The 21,940-nt window shown below is 39.6% G+C and overlaps 1 protein-coding gene across 1 annotated transcript in view; it reads left to right on the top strand.

The window, feature by feature from the left end:
• LOC126171255 (small subunit processome component 20 homolog) overlaps positions 1–21,940 on the top strand; it is a 205,728-nt gene that overhangs the window by 46,486 nt on the left and 137,302 nt on the right. Inside the window, exons 9-15 of the mRNA XM_049920787.1 lie at positions 2,570–2,777; positions 9,326–9,485; positions 12,155–12,352; positions 14,517–14,693; positions 14,774–14,899; positions 15,105–15,271; positions 21,592–21,803. Coding sequence (XP_049776744.1) covers positions 2,570–2,777; positions 9,326–9,485; positions 12,155–12,352; positions 14,517–14,693; positions 14,774–14,899; positions 15,105–15,271; positions 21,592–21,803 — 1,248 coding nt within the window. The remainder of the gene's footprint in view (positions 1–2,569; positions 2,778–9,325; positions 9,486–12,154; positions 12,353–14,516; positions 14,694–14,773; positions 14,900–15,104; positions 15,272–21,591; positions 21,804–21,940) is intronic.

Raw genomic sequence — 21,940 nt, 5'->3', positions numbered from 1 at the left:
ATCAAGTGGATACTACAGTACATAAAAAATATTATAGCACTTTATTAAAACTTGAAGAACATAGAATAGTTGGAAACAATCTTTATCCACACGAATGTTGCTTATGTATGTGCTACTGTGGCCATACTGTGTAACTTATTAATTGACATAATTCAGAATTATAGTCTCAGCTTAGTGTACGATTGACTATAAACTTTGATACAGTTCTGAGGTTTAATACACCCTCAAACTGCTGGATCAAGATCAGATGATGATGATGTCATAAGCGATGATTGCAGTGTGTGCTAAGTGTCACTGATCTCTGACGTAAGTACTCTTCCAACAGCAGTGGTGTATGGAACCTGTTGAGGGTGTGTCTATCCAACATTTCTCATTCGCTTCTGTGTGAGGCAGCAGCTGTCCATACTTGTGGTTCCATCTTGAGGTATCAACTTTGACATGGAACTTAGTTCTTCAGATGTCACCATAAAAATTATATGTGAATTAAAAAATTCAGGGTGGTTATGTGACTCAAAATTTTGACTGCTCATTACTTAAAAACATTAAATTTGTGGCTTCAAGACAGAAAACAATTGATTGCTCAACTTTATAGCCACATCCCATTTTTTCCTTGTAATTTACATCTGGTAGAAGCTGACCTTGGGGAAGATCAATTTGGATTCTGTAGAACTGTTGGAACATGGGAGGCAATACTGACCCTAAAACTTATCTTAGAAGATAAGTAAAGGAAAGGCAAACTATGTTTCTAGCATTTGTAGACTTATAGAAAGGTTTTGACAATACTGTCTGGAATACTCTCAAATTCTGAAGGTGGCAGGGGTCAAACACAGGAAGCGAAAGGCTATTTACAATTTGTACAGAAACCAGATGGCAGTTATAAGAGTTGAGGGGCATGAAAGGGAAGCAGTGATTGGGAAGGGAGTGAGACAGGGTTGTAGCCTATCCCAGATGTTATTCAGTCTATACTTTGAGCAAGCAGTAAAGGAAACGAGAGAAAAATTTGGAGTAGGAATTAAAATCCATGAAGCAGAAATAAAAACTTTGAGGTTTTCTGATGACATTGTAATTCTGTCAGAGACAGCAAAGGACCTGGAAGAACAGCTGAACAGAATGGACACTGTTTTGAAAGGAAGATACAAGATGAACATCAAAAAAAGCAGAACAAGGATAACGGAATGTAGTCTAATTAAATCAGGTGATGCTGAGAGAATTAGATTAGGAAATGAGACACTTAAAGTAGCTGATGAGTTTTGTTATTTGGGGAGCAAAATAACTGATGATGGTTAAAGTAGAGAGGATATAAAATGTAGAATGGCAATGGCAAGGAAAGCGTTTCTGAAGAAGAGAAATTTGTTAACATCGAGTATAGATTTAAATCTCAGGAAGTCGTTTCTGAAAGTATTTGTGTGGAGTGTAGCCATGTATGGAAGTGAAGCAACTATATGAGATGCAATTAAAGCGTGGTATGAGGGATGTTCAGTTCGTAATGCAACACTTTTTTTTTTCCTGAAAGCAGGTTAGTTTTATTCAGGATTCAAATATGCCAGATTATTCCCCACTCTTTTGGCTACAAAACCCTACCTTTCAAAATAATCTCAATTCAGTGCGACAGCCTTATACCACCGTAATTGAGGAGCCTGTATGCCTACATGGTACCACTCCACTGGTCAACATCAGAGCCAACAATTTTCAACAAAAAACTGTCATGATCAGCCTCGTAATTCACAAGCAATTCCACACAGATGGTCCTTTGTCACTCTTTATAGTCTTCTGTCATACTTCAAGGAACCCAGCAGGCACTCACCGTTTAGTACTCCAGCTGGTGGATGAGTGTGTCAGCACTACCAACAGAGACATCCAGCTGAACAGCGAAGTGTTTGATTGTGATCCGTTGATCACCTTGAATGAGAGACACATCACATTCCAACATTGTAGGAGTCACATCTGTGTTTGGACAGCCAGCATGCGGTAAATTGAACATATATGCTTGACCTTGTTGCAATTATGACAGACACATCAGCCGATGAATCTTTGTGCTTTAGTTCACAGCCATGTCTCCATAGACATTCTGCAGGTTCCTACGAAACTCAGTTACAGCTCTCTGCTTGGAACACAACTCTTTTATAGACACCATTTTGAAGGCTACGTATAGCATTGCCACCTATTGGAACTTTGTAAAACTGTAGGGGCTGAAGCAGTAATATTCCACGACGTCCCACAATGAAGTTTTTTCAAACGAAATTGGCCAAGGAAAAAAAAAGTGTTGCATTACTCATTGAATGACCCTCTTATTTATCACTTCATTAAAGGCAGGAAGTTATTTTGCTTTATTATTAAAGAGTAAAAAAAGAGTGAATTGAAATTGAAAATTTTGGTGCTATTGTTATATTTGCAGGTATCAAACATTAACTGCACAACTATTAGTAAATTACAAACTGATTTGTCATCACTTCTCAAATCCTGCAACATTTTATATTTTTTGAATGTAAAGTGCCATAAGCCCCCCTCCCCCACCTATAATTATAACCTTTTATTCAGTTGTATTTCTACAGAATGTGTGTTTTTTCAGGTTCCACTACATCACCTGCTTGGCACATTGTATATAAATTTTCAACTTTTGTGGGAACCAACTGGCAAGTTGATTTCCTCGTATGCTCGAGGAATGCAACTTTCAGACTTCTGGTCTGTCTTTGGTGACCAGTTAAGATTGGCTGCAGTTCACATAAAAGCTCCCATGAAGACTGAAGATTTAACTGAAAGCTGCTCTTTGTTCAAAAGTGAGTTAACTTTTTAAGTGGAATCATTTACCATGAAACAATGAAATGAAATTTGTCACTAAGTCAACTCATCTACATCTACATTTATACTCCGCAAGCCACCCAATGGTGTGTGGCGGAGGGCACTTTACATGCCACTGTCATTACCTCCCTTTCGCAGTAGTTTCCTAATTTTGTTGTTTAACTGCGGTGGGTTTTTCCCGTCCCTCACAATTTTACTCGGCACGTACCTGTCTAAAACGCATTTCATGACTGCCTTGAACTTTTTCATAAACACTCAACATTGTCAGTGTCAGAACAGAAATTTTCGTTTTGATCTGTTAGGTAGTCTGAAATCTGCCTCCTATTACTCTTGCTAAACAGGTAAACATTCCTCCCTTTTTTTATAATCCTATTTACTTCCATATTCAGGGATGCTGCAACAGCCTTATGATCACTGATTCCCTGCTCTGTGCTTACAGAGTCGAAAAGTTCGGTTCAGTTTGTTATCAGTAGGTCCAAGATGTTATCTCCACGAGTCGGTTCTCTGTTTAATTGCTCGAGGTAATTTTCGGATAGTGCACTCAGTATAATGTCACTCGATGCTCTGTCCCTACCACACGTGCTAAACATCTGAGTGTCGCAGTCTATATCTGGTAAATTGAAATCTCCACCTAAGACTATAACATGCTGAGGAAATTTATGTGAAATGTATTCCAGATTTTCTCTCAGTTGTTCTGCCACTAATGCTGCTGAGTCGGAAGGTCGGTAAAAGGAGCCAATTATTACCCTAGCTCGGTTGTTGAGTATAACCTCCACCCATAATAATTCACAGAAAGTATCCACTTCTATTTCATTACAGGATAAACTACTACTAACAGCGACAAACACCACCGATTGCATGCAATCTATTCTTTCTAAACACCACGTGTGCCTTTGTAAAAATTTCAGCAGAATTTATCTCTGGCTTCAGCCAGCTTTCTGTACCCATAACGATTTCAGCTTCGGTGCTTTCTCAGCACTTGAAGTTCTGGTACTTTACCAACGCAGCTTCGACAGTTTACAATTGCAATACCGACTGCTGCTTGGTCCCCGCATGTCCTGACTTTGCCCCACACCCTTTGAGGCTGTTGCCCTTTCTGTACTTGCCCGAGGCCATCTAACCTAAAAAACTGGCCAGTCCACGCCACACAACCCCTGCTACCCATGTAGCCACCTGCTGTGTGTAGTGGACTCCTGACCTATCCAGCGGAACCTGAAACCCCACCACCCTATGGCGCAAGTCGAGGAATCAGCAGCCTACACGGTCACAGAACTGTCTCAGCCTCTGATTCAGACACTCCACTCGGCTCTGTACCAAAGGTCCGCAGTCAGTCTTGTCGACGATGCTGCAGATGGTGAGTTCTGCTTTCATTCTGCTAGCAAGACTGGCAGTCTTCACCAAATCAGATAGCTGCCGGAAACCATAGAGGGTTTCCTCCGATCCATAGCGACACACATCATTGGTTCCGACATGAGCGACCACCTGCAGATGAGTGCACCCTGTACCCTTCATGGCATCCGGAAGGACCCTTTCTACATCTGGAATGACTCCCCTTGGTATGCACACAGAGTGCACATTAGTTTTCTTCCCCTCTCTTGAAACCATATCCGTAAGGGGCCCCATTACGCGCCTGACGTTGTAGCTCCCAACTACCAGTAAGCCCACTCTCTGCGACCGCCCTGATCTTGCAGACTGAGGGGCAACCTCTGGAACAGGACAAGTAGCCATGTCTGGCTGAAGATCAGTATCAGACGGAGACAGAGCCTGAAACCAGTTCGTCAGACAAACTGGAGAGGCCATCTGTTGAGCCCTCCAGAATGTCTTTCGCCCCCTGCCACATTTCAAGACGACCTCCCACTCTACCACGGGTGAGGGGTCAGCCTCAATGTGGGCAGTATCCTGGACAGCCGCAGCCAAAGTCCGATCGGGGGGGATGCGTGGGATGAGCTGGCCGTCCCCGACAAACCCCCGTCTGGACCCCCACAGTGATACACATTGGCAACAGGCTCAAGCTGTGTGACTGAAGCAAACACTGCCTGAAGCTGGGAGCGAAGGGATGCCAACTCAGCCCGCATCCGAACACAGCAGTTGCAGTCCCTATCCATGCTAATTACTTTTGTGCAAAGAACGTCTGAACTAATCTACAGAGAGCACAAACAATCGACACAAAATTTAAACGGTTATTGAAATACAAGATTGCCTAGTAAATGCAGTAATGCTGCTACTTGCACACTGCTACACACTGCTCGGCAGCAGAAGGAGACTATGCGATTTTACACTATTCAGGTACTAAAACGCGATGCTACAACTCTCAAATACTATAATACGCCTGAAATTTGTGAATTAAACTATGCAAGTACCCAAAAACAAGCAAAGAAATTAAGAATTAAACTATGTAACAAATAAGTGAGCTAAGAGTATACGAGTTGCTGCTGGCAGCTGCTTATCCAAGGGTGGCAGGGAGCACACTCATTCTAAGATAAAACACATTATCAGTAAATCTGTAATTTTTGAGAGTCTGCAGCTTGTAATCTAGTGGTTAGCATTTCTCCCTCGAGACCCAAGGGTCTGGGTTTCGATTCCAAGCTGGTTGGAGATTTTTTGTGCTCGGGGAGTGGGTGTCTGTGTTGTCCTCATCATTTCATCTCATCATCATTGATGCACAAGTTAGTGTCAAATAGAAAGACTTGCACTAGGCAGCTGAACTATCTCAGATGGCATCTGCTGGCCAATAATGCCATACTATAATTTCATTTCATGTCTAAGAATCCTCGTTTGTCCTTCCACGTCATGTGGTTTCACACAAATCCTGAATTTACACGGTGTTTCAGCAGGAATAGTAAATATCTTAGAATGCGGTATTATAGACTAATTCGAGTAAAATGTTCCTTATGACATGGGTCCAACCAAGCAAGATGGTGCAGTGGTTAGCACACTACACTCGCATTCGGGAGCATGGTGGTTCAAACCTGCTTCCGGCTGTCCTAATTTAGGTTTTGTGTGGTTTCCCTAAATCATTTCGGGTAAATGCTGGGATGGTTCCTTTGAGAGGGCACGGCCGACTTCCTTCCCCATCCTTCTCTCTAACGGTGGGACCAATGACCTCGCTGTTTCATCCCATCCCCCAAATCAATCAACCAACCATGGGTCCAGTTTTTATTCATTACACAGAGATATGGCTGTTGAGAGATAACCCAAATATGTACTTTCAGAAGGTGTTAAGCAAAGGCAAATGATTAAGTTAATATTCGGTTTACATAAATTCCATTTCATACTTCAATACTCTTTTGAATTCTCTTGACAATGCTTTGTGTAGTTCTTCTGAGGTTCTCTTCGTATTTGTTTGTGAGAGCAGCACTGATCATAATCTAAATGATCAGTTTATCTCTTGTGTGTACTTGTTTTTAGTTATCTGCATGTTTCAGCCATCGCTACAGGCAAAAATCCAAAGTGGGTAAGATTTTGGAACTGTGGTGGTCAAGAAACATGTCTACTTGGGCCAATTCCTCTTCCAGAGAATGTTAGATTTAGATGATGTGTCACCTGATGACTGGAATATGGAGAGGCCCCGTCATGCTGGAAAACAGACTCATCCTTGCAGCCTAACAGACCTCTTCTAATAATGCTGGAAGAATGCCTAGATAATGAAGTCTGTGAGACGATGCTGTTACACAACAGAACCAAAGAACTGACTGTCCATCATACCACACTACATATTACAGAGAAGTATTCTTCAAAATGTGTCTCCACAGAGGCATACAAGTTTTCGTCAGATCTCCAGTGTGACCTACGAGTGTTACTTGTACCATTGTGGATGAAAGTGGCTTCATCAGTAAGCCCTATTAATAGGCTCACTCGGCAGTGACAAACACCCAGTCATTTGCCTTCACCTGTTTTCCTGAAGGTGTTGAAATGATAATGCTAGATGCCATACATGTGTAATATTGCCTTATTCTTGCATGTAGAATACCGATATGTGTAGAAATTTTGCATGTGTTTATTGAAGGACTGCATTGTACCAACTGAATAATCTTGCCTACTTCATCCACACTCTGTTTATTTGCACATTCAGATGAAAAATGAGTGCTGGGTGCTGCCCCAGCCTCTCGCAATTTTAGGGGAAGTGTAAGTAAACACTCTTCAATGTGGTGCTCTTACAAGTAGGAAATTATTTACCATATTCCTTACAAGCAGCATTGTTTCCATTACAAACCCCCATACTCAAATACCACAATCAAATTGAAATTATGTCAAAAAATTCAAAGAACTTAAATTCAATTCAGTAAACTCAAATCAGCTTCACAACTTGAACTTCCAAACAAAAATGACTAACAATAAATAAATCCATAGCAACGGGACTACCAACATGCAAAATGAGAACTCGTATCTATAACTCTGTATCTCATGAACAATAAAATTGAATACATGTTATATGAAATGCTTTATTAAAATTAGTCTATACTACCACATCCAAAAATACTTCCTGTTTCTTCTGAAACACCCAGTACAATAACATCAAATCATCAACAGCTCTCCTATTAGTGAGATGTTACCCACCCGCATATTCCTCTTTGTGAATTCCAATGAAAACAATCGATTTTTGACAGTATAATATTAACTGGATCAATAAAAAATCTACTTACCAAGCAGTGGCAGAATACACACATAAAAGATTATAATTAAGCAAGCTTTTGGAGCCAGTGGCTCCTACTTCAGGCAGAAGAGTTGAAAAGGAAGGAAGAGGGGTGAAGGAAAATAACTGGAGAGGTCTAGGAAAAGGGGTAGATTTCATAAAAGTCACCCAGAACTGTGTGTCAGGGGAGATTTATTGGACCGGATGAGAAACAAAGACTGATTGTTGTGGACTGCACTGGATGAGATCTGAAAACCTGAGAGCTTAAGGGAGGTAAACAGGGTAATATGCAAGACAGAGATTACTGCTGAAACATTGTGTACAAATTAATAAGAGTAAATGTAAATTAAGCCAGGTGGGTGACGAGAACCAAGGACATGTTTGGCACTAATTCCCACCTGTGGAGTTCTGAGAAACTAGTTCCGGGGGAAGAATCCAGATGTCATGTATGGTGAAACACTCAGCAAGGTAACAATTGTAATTTTATAGAGCATGCTCTGCAACTGGATATTGTGTGTTGCCATTACACATCCTCTGCGTACGCTCATTCATCATAACTGATAATTTGGTGTTAGTCATGCCAATGGAACAGGACAAACAATGTTTACATAACATAGGTCATATACCAGCTGTTATGTAAATGGTGTTCGGTCTTTTACATTGACATGATCACCATCAAATTCTCAGCTAGGGTGAATGGGCTTACGCAGAGGGTGTATACTGGCAATGCACAGTATCCTTTTGCAGAGCATACTCTACAACATGACAGTAAAGACCTCATTGCCTGTTTCACCACACACCCCATCTGGATTCTTCCCCCCCCCCCCCCCCCCCCCCCCCCCCCCTCCCCCAGACATTAGTTTCTCAGTACACCGCAGTTGGGAACGAGCGGTAAACATGCCCAGCATTTCTTCACAGTAACTACTCCTTTTTTCACCCTGTTTAATTTTCTACATCTTTCATTTTCTTACCTGTCTGTTTTTCGCCATCCCCCTCCTGCCTCAATTACATACAGTGTTCTTAGCTACACACTCTTATTAAATTGTACACTGTTTTAGCAGTAATCTCTGTTTGCATACTACCTTGTCTTTCCCCTTTAATCTCCCAGGTTTTCAGATATTGTCCCGTGCAGTCTCCAACAATCAGTCTTTCCTTCTTATCCCATCCAGTAAGTTTCCCCTGACCCGTGGTTCTGGGTGACTTTTCTGAACTATACTTATTTTCCTAGATCTCTCCAGTCCTATTCTTTCACCCCTCTTTGTTCCCCTTCAACCCTTCTGCCACTGGCTCTAAAAGATTGCCTAATTATAACCTTCTTTTATCTGTGTGTTCCACCACCACTTGGTGAGTAGAGTTTTTGTCTATCTAACTACATTATCTTAGCATGTTCCGCATTAGGACCCTTATATGTATGACACTATACTTTTTGTTTGTGTCACATTTTAATCATCCACATACCAATTGTAGCCACAAATTTTACACTTCCCCTGTCCATTCAGGCCCAAGGGGAAACTTGGTATCAGTATGCAGATACTCATAATTTGTGCTTTTTTTCCTCATGTGGAATTTGTGCATCACCATGTTGATTCATAAACTATACTGATCAGGTTTTCATGCTCCAGACCCAGTATATCAGGTCTTAATAGCCACTGTTCTTGCAGAATGCCCTAAACAAATCAATGTTTCTTTGTTCCACAGTGGTATTTGTACCAAATATTTCCTCAGCCAATATATCTTGTAAAATTTACACTTTTCAGAACTGTGCCACATCATAATACACTTTTGCATTTTCACTTACTATAGTTGAATAATTTTTTAAAGTGTTTGCTGTAAGCTGTATTATTATTGTCTAAGGTCAATTATGATGGCCTTAAAATATTCTTTTTATTTCAGATGAATTTCTGCAGTTGTCATATGTATCTCTGAATGAGATGAATGATAAGCCTGATTATGTAAATTACCGCATTTTGCTTTGGAAAACATTTGCAGATTTCCCAGAAATATGTGAAGTAAAAAATAAGGAAGTATCTCCAATTTTCTTATCTTTTGTGGAGTAAGTGGTTTCCTTATTTTTGTACCCTAAAGCACATTTTTTACTTCTACAGTAATAACAGAATTAATTTTTAGTGAAAGCAGCTGTATTGTTGTAAATTCATTTGTATAAAAAATGGAGACTTCACTACGTAGCAAAGCATTAGTGTTCGAGTGTTCGTTGTTTTTTTTTTTTTTTTTTTTTTTTTTTTTAAGTACCAGATTTGTTATGCTCATGTCACTGTTCTTTGTTTGGCCTGGAATATTGTGGTCACATCAGAACTTAAACAAATGCACTGCAACTGTCAGAATACTAAAGGCAAATTTATGAAACTTATGGCTTTATTTATTTATTTTTCAAGTTATGTAGGACCATGCAAGCCAGTGCTACTGTTCATGGAACAAATCAGTACATATTACAGAATGCTGATTGAAAATTTACAAACAAAAGAATTAAACACCAAAAAATTATGACAGAGTATACAAATAAACAACACATTCCAAAGAAAAGTTCTTAGCTGCTTCAGGGAATTACTATACAGAAATGAGTAGTGTACCACAAGGAATGCTTCAACCTTGGATTTGAAAATACTGTGGAGAGAGAAAGGGAGGGAGAGGGAGAGAGAGAGAGAGAGAGAGAGAGAGAGCATATATGAAGCACTAAGAGAATAGAACAGTTGAAATTCCACATCTACATGTATATTCACAAGCCATGTAACGATGTGTGGTAGAATGTACTTTGTGCTCTACTGTCGTCCCCCGAGCCCCTCCAATTCATGTTCCATTCACAAATAGTGCACTGTTAAGAAGACTTGCCAGTGGAGCTTGTCGTGCTCTGTCTGTCACGGGAGCTGGATGAACATTTCTGTGACACTTTTGCGCTCACTAAATGAATCTGTGACAAAACATTGTGTTATTATTTTTATCTCCTCTATCTTCTTTATTAATCCTACCTGACAAGGATCCTAGACTGATGAGCAGTACTCAAGAAATGATCAATTGAGAGTCTTGTATGCTACCTCTGTTATAGGTGAATTACATTTCTTTAGGATTCTTCCAATAACTATGGATGCATACTCTTATAAGTATAACAGTAGTTACTGTTTGTGTTTATCAACTATCGTGCAATCTAACGACAATGGGTATTCCCACTTGTTAATGTGCAATATGTTTCATTTATTTATGTTGAGGGTCAGTTGCTTGTTCCTGGATCAAGTGCTGACTCTTTGCAGGTCTTCCTTCATTTTTCTACAATTTTCTAGCATTTCTAGGTCTCATATGTACAACTGTATCTGCTAGTAGTTTCACACAGTTTCCCATGTTATTCGCCAGGTGGTTTGAATATTATGAGCACTAACAGTGTTACAACACTCCCTTGGAGTGTTCTCGAAGTTTCGTGTGGGGTTATATCTGTAAAGGTGTCCTCAGTTCTAATCTGATATTATGTAAGCATTGAACTTGATAGATTTCATTTTTCATGGAATAATTTTATTACTGTTAGTGCCATGTTCAAAGCTTCAAAGGCTCTATTTATTGCATGAGTTGCATCTAAAGCACATTTTTGGAATCTCATTGGTCAGTAATCACACCTGACCCCATACTTCAATTGCCAATATAATTGAATTTTGGACTCAAATGGTATTCGTTGGGGACAGAATGAAAACTTGATTCCTTGCTATTGTGTGTATACTCTTTTATTGGAGTATATGGTAACTCAGACAAACAATTATAGTGCTTAATAGAATATACCTTATTGCTTTTTCATCTAATGGCTTCTTTATTATGTTGCAAGAAGAAATTATACAGCTTTTTTCCATGTTTATATGGCTGTTAAAAGATTGGTTTGAATACTTCCAGTAACTAATTTTTATTACAATTTTGATTATATATCTCTTATCACAAATGATTTTCTGGGTATTTATTAAAGGCTAAGTTCTGAGTTGCAGTGCATCTACGGTTAGTATCAGAGGTGGGGATACCTTATGGATCCAGATGGGTATACTGTTCATCTAGAGACCAGCTAAAGGCACCAGTCTGAGGATCATGTGTGAATACTTTTTGTTGTCTGCTGTAAGGCTTAGTGGGACACATGGTATAAAATTGATGATAACAGCTGAAAGAAATTTAATTACCATGTTGAAATTCAGATTCTGCAACAACTCAAGTTATTGAACAAAGCATGACAACTTCATGCACTTAGTATGCATACTATAAATCAAAGATGTAAATGAATGAGGTGCAAACTATAGTACACAGCTGGAGACCTCATTGAAAAGTGTGTACAGTAGTAACTTTGTATCATAAAGAGGAGAATAGGACTTTGTGGTAGAAATTAGAAGGGAATGAAATAGTGAATTTGAAAGTGTAGAATAAAGAATAAAAGGAAAAGTTTAGATAAAGCAGTTCTCATAGTTATACAAGTAGACAAACAGAATGGAGTGAAGATGGTGCCAAAGGAGGGATGCAGGAGGAGGGGGAGAGAGAGAGAGAGAGAGAGAGAGAGAATACATGCAATAATTTATGCTCAATTTAGTAATACGGTAGTTTTGTTGTACTGAATTGAAAATACATGAATAAAAAATATCCGTTGTGACTATCCATAATAAATTCTACAGAAAAAAATAATGTATCAGTTTTTCTACATAATACCCACAATTACTGGCTTGTAACACACTATTTATTTGTCTCCAGGGATGAATTTTTTAGAACAAATGTACAGGAAGCAAAAACAGTGAATATTAAAAGAAAAGATACAGCATTGCAGACGGATACACTGACAAATGAGAATGAAAGCTCAGGTGACAGTGAAGAAGAACCAGAAGAAGCTGTGATTCATCAAGAAATATCGTTTCCAAAAGAAAGAACAATGAGTGCTAAAGAGTTTGTGAGGTAACCACAGTAACCTAAGACTTAAAATCAGTAAGCAGTTATAGTCATGAGAAAAGTTATAATTTAAGCTCTTATCAGAAGACTCAGTAAGCACTTATATGCATAAGAAAAGTTGATTCTCATGGCGTGAACTGTATTGACTGTTGTGGGTCGTTTTCCTGTCAAAATAGTGATTTTCAAACAATGGAAACTCCATGTAGGAATATCAACAATGTAGGAAAAGACAGATTGCTACTTACTGTAAAGAAGACAAGTTGCTGACAGGCACAATTAAAAGACACTTACAGTAAGCTTTCTGACACAGCCTTCATTGGAAAAGGAGGAATACATGCCATTCATACACGCAAACTTCATGCACACATGACCACCAACTCCAGAATCTCAGGCCGGAATGCAACTACCATGTGGGATGCAAGCAACAATCCGGAAGGGGCAGGAAAGGGGAAGGGATATCACCTCCCTGCCCCACAATTTCCAGATGCTGTACCTGTTGGCATTCTATTCCCTGCACACTCCACTAGACAGTGTTCGTCTCTCAGCCCTCCTGTACATTACTATCCCTTCCCCTTCCCCGCCCCCTCCATATTGCTGCTTGCATTCCACGTGATAGTTGCATCCTGGCCCGAGATGCTGGAGTTGGCAGTCATGTGTGCATGAGGTATTCTTGCTGGTGTGTACGAGGTACATTCAAGTTCTAAGGCCTCCGATTTTTTTTCTAATAAACTACTCACCCGAAATCGATGAAACTGGCGTTACTTCTCAATGTAATCACCCTGCAGACGTACACATTTTTCACAAGGCTGACGCCATGATTCCATGGCTTCTTTAGGAGTCTGTTTTGACCACTGGAAAATCGCTGAGGCAATAGCAGCACGGCTGGTGAATGTGCGGCCACAGAGAGTGTCTTTCATTGTTGGAAAAAGCCAAAAGTCACTAGGAGCCAGGTCAGGTGAGTAGGGGGCATGAGGAAGCACTTCAAAGTTGTCATCACAAAGAAACTGCTGCGTAACATTAGCTCGATGTGCGGGTGCGTTGTCTTGGTGAAATAGCACACGCGCAGCCCTTCCCGGACGTTTTTGTTGCAGTGCAGGAAGGAATTTGTTCTTCAAAACATTTTTGTAGGATGCACCTGTTACCGTAGTGCCGTTTGGAACGCAATGGGTAAGGATTATGCCCTCGCTGTCCCAGAACATGGACACCATCATTTTTTCAGCACTGGCGGTTACCCGAAATTTTTTTGGTGGCGGTGAATCTGTGTGCTTCCATTGAGCTGACTGGCGCTTTGTTTCTGGATTGAAAAGTGGCATCCACGTCTCGTCCATTGTCACAACCAACAAAAAGAAAGTCCCATTCATGCTGTCGTTGCGCGTCAACATTGCTTGGCAACATGCCACACAGGCAACCATGTGGTCGTCCGTCAGCATTCGTGGCACCCACCTGGATGACACTTTTCGCATTTTCAGGTCGTCATGCAGGATTGTGTGCACAGAACCCACAGAATGGCCAACACTGGAGGCGATCCCCCAAAACAATTCTCTCCACTTTCTTGATCATGTCGTCAGACCGGCTTGTGCGAGCCCGAGGTTGTTACGGTTTGTTGTCCCACGATGTTCTGCCTTCATTAAACTGTGGCACCCACAAACGCACTTTTGACACATCCATAACTCCATCACCACATGTCTCCTTCAACTGCCAATGAATTTCAATTGGTTTCACACCACGCAAATTCAGAAAACGAATGATTGCACGCTGTTCAAGTAAGAAAAACGTCGCCATTTTAAGTATTTAAAACAGTTCTCATTCTCGCCGCTGGCGGTAAAATTCCATCTGCCATTCGGTGCTGCCATCTCTGGGATATATTGACAATGAACGCGGCCTCATTTTAAAACAATGGGCACGTTTCTATCTCTTTCCAGTTCGGAGAAAAAAAATAGGAGGCCTTGGAACTTGAATGCACCTCATATGAATGGTGTATGTTTCTCTCTTGCAGATGAAAGCTGTGGCCGAAAGCTTCATGCAAGTGTCTTTTAATTGTGTCTGTCTGAAATTTAACATGTATCATTACAATTTAATAAAGTCTAATGTAGGCAGATAGTTTTTAACTAACTTTGCGCTATGTGGAAATACATTGTAATATTTATTAAGTCCACTACCTTTGTCACAGGACTCTTGCTGCACATATGAGTGTCTTTGCAAAACTTCGGAATCCAAAAGCAATTTTTAGAGAATCAGAGTTAAGTAAGTTGTATTATGATCTGCTGATGCACAAAAATAATGATGTCCAGAAGCTGGCACTCAGCTGCTTGCTTACATATAAACACAAGTTTCTTCTTCCATACCAGTAAGTACCATAATTTTTTCTTTATCATGTGGAATACATCAACTGCCTGTGAGAACAAAATGACACCTTCTTTGTTCTAGGCCTAATTTGTTCAACTTGTTAGATGATAAAACATTCAAAAGTGAAATAACTATGTTTCGCATTGACAAAGAAAGTGACGTAATTCAAACTGAACACCGTGAGAAACTTATACCTATAATTATGAGGTAAGTCATACAGATATCTATAAACAGTTCATCTAGTGAACAAACTATTAACAATGAAAAATGTAAAACTATAAATATACTATTTCAGCAGAACTTATTACAGCAGCATAGCTGCTTGATTATTACCGAAACAGAAATGCACCTACAGTGTCTCTAACTCTCAGTGTAATAATAACTTTTTTCTCATTAACAAATTGTATTCCAGGATAGTCTACAGTAAAATGCTGACAAAAACTGGTTCAAAATCTACAGGCAAAGCAGCAGCACAGCTACGTCGATCTTTAGTTTTGAGGTTTCTGGCTGGCTGTCATGAGAACGAACTGATGATATTTGTGCAAATGGCTTTCAAAAATTTAATGGACCACCTAAAAGGTGAAGAAATCTCTTTTGAATCCTGTAATTTGCGATTTATTTGTTTCTTTACTGTTGTACTTTTGTTATTTTCACCTACTTTAAGTAAATTGTCTTTGTGTGTGTACATGCCAGAAGCACCTTCAGTTGTATAGCAGGTGACACATTATTGATAAACATGGGAAACTTATTCTCTCTCTCTCTCTCTCTCTCTCTCTCTCTCTCTGTATCTATCTATGTACACTAGACGCTCGCTAATCCAGCCATTCCTGGTAAATATGGGTGCCGGATTAGTGGAAGTGCCGGATTATTGAGTGTCTGAAATTCATTTTATTCATTTATTTGGTTTTTTATTTATTTTGAAAACATAGGGGATATAGTGTACTGTACTTTATTAAACCGAAGGATACAATTTTGAAACATAGAAGATATACTTTATTAAATCCAAAAATACATTAATTTTCAAAGAAAACTTAGTCCTTGAGTGTATACTGTACATAATTATACAGTCGTATCATTCACTATGAAATATGTTCCTAATTTTTAACTGTCGCAAAGATGATAAGTGACGGTGCCATGCTTTATCACACAACCCCTTTACAAGCATTACATCAGTACTGCATGTATCTGGTTGTTGCATAATGCACTCCAGGAAGAGCTCAGTAGCTTCACCGCTAGCAGTGTGAGAAATCTTCATGCTCTCTGTTCCTGTGTCCTCTTCTTCATCACTTTCATCATTACTTTCTTGCATGCTTTTAATTATTTATTTATCTGTTAAGGTTTGGTCCGTATCACAATTTTCCTCATTCAGCCACTTAGTAACATTTTCATCATCAACTTCTTCTCCTGGAAAGTTGTGGAACATGTCAGTGTACAAAGTAATTGATAATTCCAAATTGACTGGCTCATCACTAGCACTCACTACTTGATCCAACTCGGCATCAATGGTAGTTGTTGTTGTGGTCTTCAGTCTTGAGACTGGTTTGATGCAGCTCTCCATGCTACTCTGTCCTAAGCAAGCTTCTTCATATCCCAGTACTTACTGCAACCTACATCCTTCTGAATCTGCGTAGTGTATTCATCTCTTCGTCTCCCTCTACAATTTTTACCCTCCACACTGCCCTCCAATACTAAATTGGTGATCCCTTGATGTCTCGGAACATGTCCTACCAACCGATCCCTTCTTCTAGTCAAGTTGTGCCACAACCTCCTCTTCTCCCCAATTCTGTTCAGTACCTCCTCATTAGTTATGTGATCTACCCATCTAATCTTCAGCATTCTTCTGTAGCACCACATTTCGAAAGCTTCTATTCTCTTCTTGTCCAAACTATTTATTGTCCATGTTTCACTTCCATACATGGCTACACTCCATACAAATACTTTCAGAATCAGCTTCCTGATGCTTAAATCTATCCTCGATGTTAACAAATTTGTCTTCTTCAGAAACGCTTTCCTTGCCATTGCCAGTATACATTATGTATCCTCTCTACTTCGACCATCATCAGTTATTTTGCTCCCCAAATAGCAAAACTCCTTTACTACTTTAAGTGTCTCATTTCCTAGTCTAATTCCTTCAGCATCACCCGACTTAATTCGACTGCATTCCATTATCCTCGTTTTCCTTTTGTTGATGTTCATCTTATACCCTCCTTTCAAGACACTGCCCATTCCGTTCAGCTGCTTTTCCAAGTCCTTTGCTGTCTCTGACAGAATTGCATTGTCATCAGCGAACCTCAAAGTTTTTATTTCTTCTCCCTGGATTTTAATACCTACTCTGAATTTTTCTTTTGTTTCCTTTACCACCAATGTTAGCACTGAATAGGGGATCATGGAGGAATTTTATAAGGGGGGCTATGCTCCAGACTGAACGCTGAAAGGCATAATCAGTCTTAAATGACAATGATGATGATGATGATGATGATTTCCTTTACTGCTTGCTCAATATACAGATTGAATAACATCGGCGATAGGCTACAACCCTGTCTCACTCCCTTCCTGACCACTACTTCCCTTTCATGCCCCTTGACTCTTATAACTGTCATCTGGTTTCTGTACAAATTGTAAATAGCCTTTCGCTCCCTGTATTTTACCCCTGCCATCTTTAGAATTTGAAAGAGAGTATTCCAATCAACATTTTCAAAAGCTTTCTCTAAGTCTACAAATGCTAGAAACGTAGGTTTGCCTTTCCTTAATCTTTCTTTTAAGATAAGTCGTAAGGTCAGTATTGCCTCACGTTTTCCAACATTTCTACAGAATCCAAACAGATCTTCCCCGAGGTCGGCTTCTAGTTTTTCCATTCGTCTTTAAAGAATTCACGTTAGTATTTTAGTATTTATTAAACTGATAGTTCGGTAATTTTCACATCTGCCAACACCTGCTTTCTTTGGGATTGGAATTATTATATTATATTATTAAAGTCTGAGGGTATTTCGCCTGTCTCATACATCTTGCTCACCAGATGGTAGAGTTTTGTCGGGACTGGTCTCCCAAGGCCGTCAGTAGTTCTAATGGGCCTTATTTCTACTCAGGTCTTCAGTGCTCTGTCAAACTCTTCAAGCAGTATTATATCTCCCATTTCATCTTCATCTACATCCTCTTCCACTTCCATAATATTGTCCTCAAGTACACCGCCCTTGTATAGACCCTCTGTATACTCCTTCCACCTTTCTGCTGTCCCTTCTTTGCTTAGAACTGGGTTTCCATCTGAGCTCTTGATATTCATACAAGTGGTTCTCTTTTCTCCAAAGGTCTCTTCAATTTTCCTGTAGGCAGTATCTATCTTACCCCTAGTGAGATAAGCCTGTACATCCTTACATTTGTCCTCTAGCCATGCCTGCTTAGCCATTTACACTTCCTGTCAATCTCATTTTTGAGACCTTTGTATTTCTTTTTGCCTGCTTCATTTACTGCATTTTTATATTTTCTCCTTTCGTCAAATAAATTCAATATTTCTTCTGTTACCCAAGGATTTCTACTAGCCCTCGTCTTTTTACCTCCTCGATCCTCTGCTGCCTTCACTACTTCATCCCTCAGAGCTACCCATTCTTCTTCTACTGTATTTCTTTTCCCCATTCCTGTCAATTGTTCCCTTGCGCTGTCCCTGAAACTCTGTACAACCTCTGGTTTAGTCAGTTTATCCAGGGCCCATCTCCTTAAATTCCCACCTTTTTGCAGTTTATTCAGTCTTAATCTACAGTTCATTACCAATAGATTGTGGTCAGAGTCCACATCTGCCCCTGGAAATATCTTACACAATTTAAAACCTGGTTCCTAAATCATCAATGGATGGCCACAATTTTCACCAAGTCTTCATTATGGTAGCGCTCTCCTCTTTATCATATGCTTCGGCTGCTTGGAAAACATCATCATGTGTGTTAATTGCTTTCCAAGTCATCACCATAGTCTCGATTGAGTCGTTTTCACTTTAGTTCAGCAAGGAGACGAGAAGTGAATGCCGATAATGAAGTTTAATTGATTCCAAAATTCCCTGGTCATGGGCTGAATTAGTGCTGTCACATTGGGAGAGAGAAAAAATGCTTGTATATCACCTGACTTAAGAGAAACATCTGAAGGATGACTGGGAGCATTGTCAGTTATAAGGATAGCTTTCAGTGGAAGCATTTTCTTCTTTAGCTGTTTTCTCACTGCTGGTACAAATGTTTCATGGAACCACTGAGAGAGTATTTGTCTGTCCATCCATGCTTTCTTCTGAGCACAATACTGCACAGGTAGAGTATTTATGTCATTGTGTTGAAAACAACGTGGATGTTGGGATTTTCTGATCACCATAATCGGTAGTTTATGATTCCCATTTGCATTACAACATGCCATTAATGTTACGCACTGTTTCCGTAGCTTGTAACCACGAGCTTCCTTTTCATTCTTGGCAGCTAATGTTTTTGAAGGAAGCCTCTTGTAAAAGAGTCCTGTTTCATCAGCATTATACAAGGCATCAGCAGTTATATCTTCCACCTCTATTATCTTCCATACCCTGTTTACAAACTCGTCAGCATCCTTATCGTTAGCTGAGCGATTTTCCCCAGTGACTGTCAGCTGCTGAATGCCATGTTTTTCCAGTTTGATAGCCGACCTTCACTCACTGCAAACAAGTTACTACCACCAAGTTGTTTGTTAAATGCAGCTGCTCTTTCCTTTATAATCGGGCCACTGACAGGAATTCCTTTACTGCATTGTTGTATGAACCATCTATAAACAGCTATGTCCAGTTCTTCATTCTCACTCTTTTGCATAACCTTCCGTTTTCCCAACTCACTATCCATTTGTCCTGAGTACTGTTGAATAACATCTTCTTCCTTTTTGATGTCATAAATGTCATTGTGCACGTGGTTTGGATGTGCGCCAGGATACTGAGAGGCCGGACTACTAAGGGCCGAATTAGCGAGAGTGTAGTGTGTATCTATCCATCTATGATATCTATCTGTTGATCTCTCACCACAATAAAAATTAAACTAGGAAAGATGAAGTAGTGAATCTTAAATCATATGGGTATGAATCATAATGGGGCAGGATAAGTGCATACTCGCATTTCGATCAGTGAACATGTAGGTAACAGAAGTGTTGAAGGAAATTTCCATTGGCTATTTTGGTTTCATTCTGGCATAGTGTTCCCCAATTTAATAAAAATCATCGAAAGGCTGGTGTACATAAATATTTTCTTTAAGGTAATGTATGACCTTTAACTGATGGTCAGGTCTGCAAATGCTTAAAGTACAAGGGTATGTCAATTATTATCCGCAATGTAGTTATAAAATTTGATTGTAATCAAATAGGAAACTTACAAGAACATCATCTTTCAACATAGTCCCTGCGCTTCAACACACTTGGTCCATCGTAGTACGAGTTTCCTGCTGCCCTCATAAAAGAAGGTTCTTGCTTTAGCTGCGAGCTAGGAATGCACCACTTCTTTCACTGCTTCGTCCGAGGCAAATCGACGAGCCTTTAATGGCTGTTTGAGTGGATCAAACAAGTGATAGTCAGAAGGGGCAAGATCGGGGCTATATGGAGGATGATCCAGTACTTCAAATTTGAGTTTCTGGAGCGTTTCAGCAGTGTGGCCAGCTGTATGTGAATGGGCATTGTTGTGCAACAACACAACACGTTTTGACAGCAATCCTCGATGTTTGCTTTGAATTGCAGGCTTCAGCATCTCACTGTAACGTCGTATACTGTTATTGTTGTACCCCTTTCCCCATAATGTAAGCATTGGTTTTTCTGCGAGCAGTTGGATCTTGAACTTTTTCTTGCATGGTGAATTTGGATGTTTCCATTCCATACTCTGCCATTTACTCTCTGGCTCATACTGATGGATCCATATTTCGTCACCAGTAATGATCCTGTCTAAGAAGTTGTCCCCTTTGTTACCATAACAATCCAAAGGTTTTTTACAGATGTCCAAGCACGTTTGTTTATGCAACTGTGTGAGTTGTTTTGGGACCCATCTTGCACAAACTTTATAAAACCCTAGTCTGTTGTGGATAATTTTGTAGGCAGAATTGTGACTAATTTGCAGACGATGTGCCACTTCATCGATAGTTAATAGTCTGTCTAAGAGAATCATTTCACGTGAACGCTCAATGGTTTCTTCATTTGTCGTGGTAAACAGTCGTCCAGCTCCTTCATTGTGCGTAACTCTTGTGCGACCATTTCGGAATTTTTCAGTCCATTCGTGTGGCAAAACACTATTCCCTTACTGTACCGAAAGTCTTCGATGAATTTCGGCCCCTGATACGCCTTCCGACCACAAAAAAACGGATCACTGAATGTTGCTCTTCTTTAATGCAAATAGATAGCGGACAGCTGTGATTAACAGCACGATAATGATAACGGAACTAAATTAGCAGCTTGAAAATTACAAAGATACAACAACAAATAAACAAAGCATGCGTCATCAACGTAAAATGACAGTACTACCAGAGTAAACAAAAATATAACAAAATTGCGGATAATAATTGACTTACCCTCGTACATTTCATAGATACTTCCTCATCCATTCATAGTGATGGTCAATAAAAACCCTTTCAGTTTTTACTCCTTGAAACATTTCAATTGCTGACATTTTCACAAATAAGTAGTAAAACCATAGGGTTTTTTCCCCCTGGTGTGTAAAATCTTGTTGTCCAAGACTTTCATTTTTGTATTGTATTTTGATACCGTACACAGACTTATATTATGAAATATTTTCTTCTCATATTAGAATGTAAGAATGTGTGACTTTCATGTTTTTTGTATCATTTATAAAGAACTATACATTCAGAATTCCACTTTAAACATTTGCTTAATTGTTTACAATATTGGTGCAATAAAACTGTGTATTTTTTCAGATGACACTACTGAAATGATTACTACTATCGATAAATCACTAAATTTGGAATGTGCACCTAACCCAAAGCAACTACAAAGCTCAGTCAATCTTTTGGGTGTAGTGTTAGACAAATTTGGATCACTTATGGGACAACAGCTGTTACCATATTTATTAAGAGTAATACTGTGTGTTGGTGCCATAGTTAAGGGATTGCTAGAGAGGAGAGAGATGGTATGTATCAGTGTATACATGTTGTTCTCAGTAAGTTTGTGTTGAACACTATTATCAGACAGCTTCAGTTTCTCAACTATGCATACCGGTACCTGTGTGCAATACAGTAATATGGAAAATGTAATTGAATTGTTGGC

The sequence above is a fragment of the Schistocerca cancellata genome, chromosome 1 (assembly GCF_023864275.1).
Source record: "Schistocerca cancellata isolate TAMUIC-IGC-003103 chromosome 1, iqSchCanc2.1, whole genome shotgun sequence".
Classification (NCBI taxonomy): domain Eukaryota; kingdom Metazoa; phylum Arthropoda; class Insecta; order Orthoptera; family Acrididae; genus Schistocerca; species Schistocerca cancellata.
Note: the sequence above shows the minus strand (reverse complement) of the source record. Positions and strands in the feature narration are given on the sequence as shown.